At 44.4% G+C, this 2,133-nt stretch overlaps 1 protein-coding gene across 4 annotated transcripts in view; it reads right to left on the bottom strand.

Annotated features, from left to right (window-relative positions):
- Nucleotides 1-343: 343 nt before the first annotated feature.
- ahsg1 (alpha-2-HS-glycoprotein 1) overlaps nt 344-2,133 on the bottom strand; it is a 6,436-nt gene continuing 4,646 nt past the window's right edge. The window contains exons 6-9 of one of the 4 annotated variants that reach the window (XM_032525328.1): nt 1,128-1,205; nt 834-927; nt 757-801; nt 492-627 (exon numbers count right to left, since the gene is read on the bottom strand). In XM_032525328.1, coding sequence (XP_032381219.1) covers nt 626-627; nt 757-801; nt 834-927; nt 1,128-1,205 — 219 coding nt within the window. In that variant the 3' untranslated portion in view covers nt 492-625. Of the gene's footprint in view, nt 928-1,127; nt 1,206-2,133 lie in introns of all 4 variants that reach the window. The other 3 variants (XM_032525325.1, XM_032525326.1, XM_032525327.1) reach the window with 3 other exon arrangements.

The following is a 2,133-nucleotide window of genomic DNA, read 5'->3' as shown; positions in this document are numbered from 1 at the left end:
GTGCTGCTGCCACTTGCCAGGACATTCTTGTAAAAGAGATTTTTAATTTCAATGAGTTTTTTTAACCTGGTTAAATAGGGTTTGAATGAATGAATGAATTAATAATAATAAACACTGCATCAAGAACTGTGCTTTTAACAGATAAGATTCCTGAGTGGTAGCACCACTGATGCTAAGATGAACCTCACGTCTCTGTGGTGCTCTGCTTAAAAGATAACTGACTGTACACAAATGCTGCTTTGAAAAAAATATATTAAAAAAGCTTTATGTATGTGATGATCAAATTCAAGCCGTTATGTATGCACAACGCAGGTCAATGAAAGAAGTTTCATCACAGGTTATATAGGTTATAATAGGTTATATTTCTCATTTGTTATACATTAGAGACTGTTACAGAATTTTTCTGGTAGACTGGCAAACAGTTGTGGTTGCCTAAGCGTTGTGTGGTGTATCTCAGTCATCTTGTCTGTGGCTGGGGCGGTGGCCGGGGCGGTGACCAGAACGAGGCCAGGGGCAAATGGGGTGGAGAGCTGGGTCTGATCCACGGCAGCGATGGAAGGGATGGAAGGGATGGAAGGGATGGAAGTGTTGTTTGGAACCGAATGGGGGCCCATGATGCTGCTTTTCCTTGTCATCTTTGCCATCACCGCCATGATGACGGCCACCATGGCCACCGCCTACACGGGGAGGAGGGATACAGGGACTGTGGGTGCGGGGATCGGAACCGGGGGGTGGGGGGCCATGGCCATGGCCAACATGGGGAGGATGGCCATCGCCACCAGGGGGAGTAGGGAGACAGGGACTGTGTGTACGGGGATCGGAACCGGGGGGTGGGGGGCCATGGCCATGGCCAACATGGGGAGGATGGCCACCCCCATGATGCCTGCATAAGGGCTCTTGCTCACCAGGACCAAGGGCAGTTGTGTTCTGTTCAGAACAGATCCAACAGAGTTAGTTGAAGTTTATCTCTTCATAGTATATCTGTATTTATCTGCACATTTTGAAAATATGGGTACAGGACTAATGAACAATGTAAAGTATAGCAAGATATGTTTTGGAAAGATAACTACATCAGTCTCAGCATGAAGTAGATTATGTGAACGCATATGTTTTGGATGTGGACTTACCGATGGGGGATAGAAATCACACGCAACTGACTTGAGTCCAGTTGCATTGGAGTAAGATGATTGGCAGAAAGCGTGATGCTTTGAAGAGAGGAGAGAGAGAAACGATGAACTCAACATCACAATTGGTCGTATTGTTACCTGTCCTTCAAAACAATGGACTACCCAGCTGTGATCCGGGACTCATACTACTGTACAGGTAGATCCCTGGATCTACCTGTAGGTAGAGCCCTGGGTATGAGCCCTGGATCCTGCAAGAAATAAACATAATTGACAAAGTTTATATGTGAAATTGTGAATAGTACTTTGACAAAAAAACTCAAGGTCCACATTCTAGCTTTTTCCAGAAATTTCAACCACACGTCATGGTCCTCATCAGCTGATGGCGAGGTCACATGACGAAAGTATAGGCGACATGATAATGTCGGGAGATGGTCACCTCTGTCTCTGTTCAAAGATGGTCTCTGGTGCTTTTAATTTCAACAGGTTTGGCTTGGAAGATTGGCCGAGCAGCTTCGCCTCTACCAACATCTGTGTGATTCTTCATTTACAGATCACAGAGAGTCAAACAGCCTCAAATAAGTGGTCCGAGAGAGACACCACACAGACAGTAGTTTAGATTTGGAGATTAACAGTGGTCCGAGAGAGACACCACACGGAGAAAAGAAGCATTTTACTTTGTGTGGAAAAACACACAATCTCATTTGTCAAAGCTAAAAAAACATCCTCATGGGAAGAATGTTCTTAACAGTGTTAGAGCCAGACAGAAGTTTAGATTTGGAGATTAATGATGGTACAGCAGTGTTTATCATGAACGTGTTTCCTGCTTTTGCCAGGCAACCTGCTTTCCTTTACCTCCGCTCTCTACTAGGGTCAGCATCCGCTCCTGCATAGTTCCTAGAGCTAATAATGCAATTGAACATTCTTTCTTTTACACTGGTTTTAAGGCATGGACTAGTTTGCCTATTGCTACAAAACTCCTATCTTTTTTTTTTTTTTTTTTAAAGAC

Source organism: Etheostoma spectabile, chromosome 9 (assembly GCF_008692095.1).
Source record: "Etheostoma spectabile isolate EspeVRDwgs_2016 chromosome 9, UIUC_Espe_1.0, whole genome shotgun sequence".
NCBI lineage: Eukaryota > Metazoa > Chordata > Actinopteri > Perciformes > Percidae > Etheostoma > Etheostoma spectabile.
This window is presented reverse-complemented; position numbering and strand designations above follow the sequence as displayed.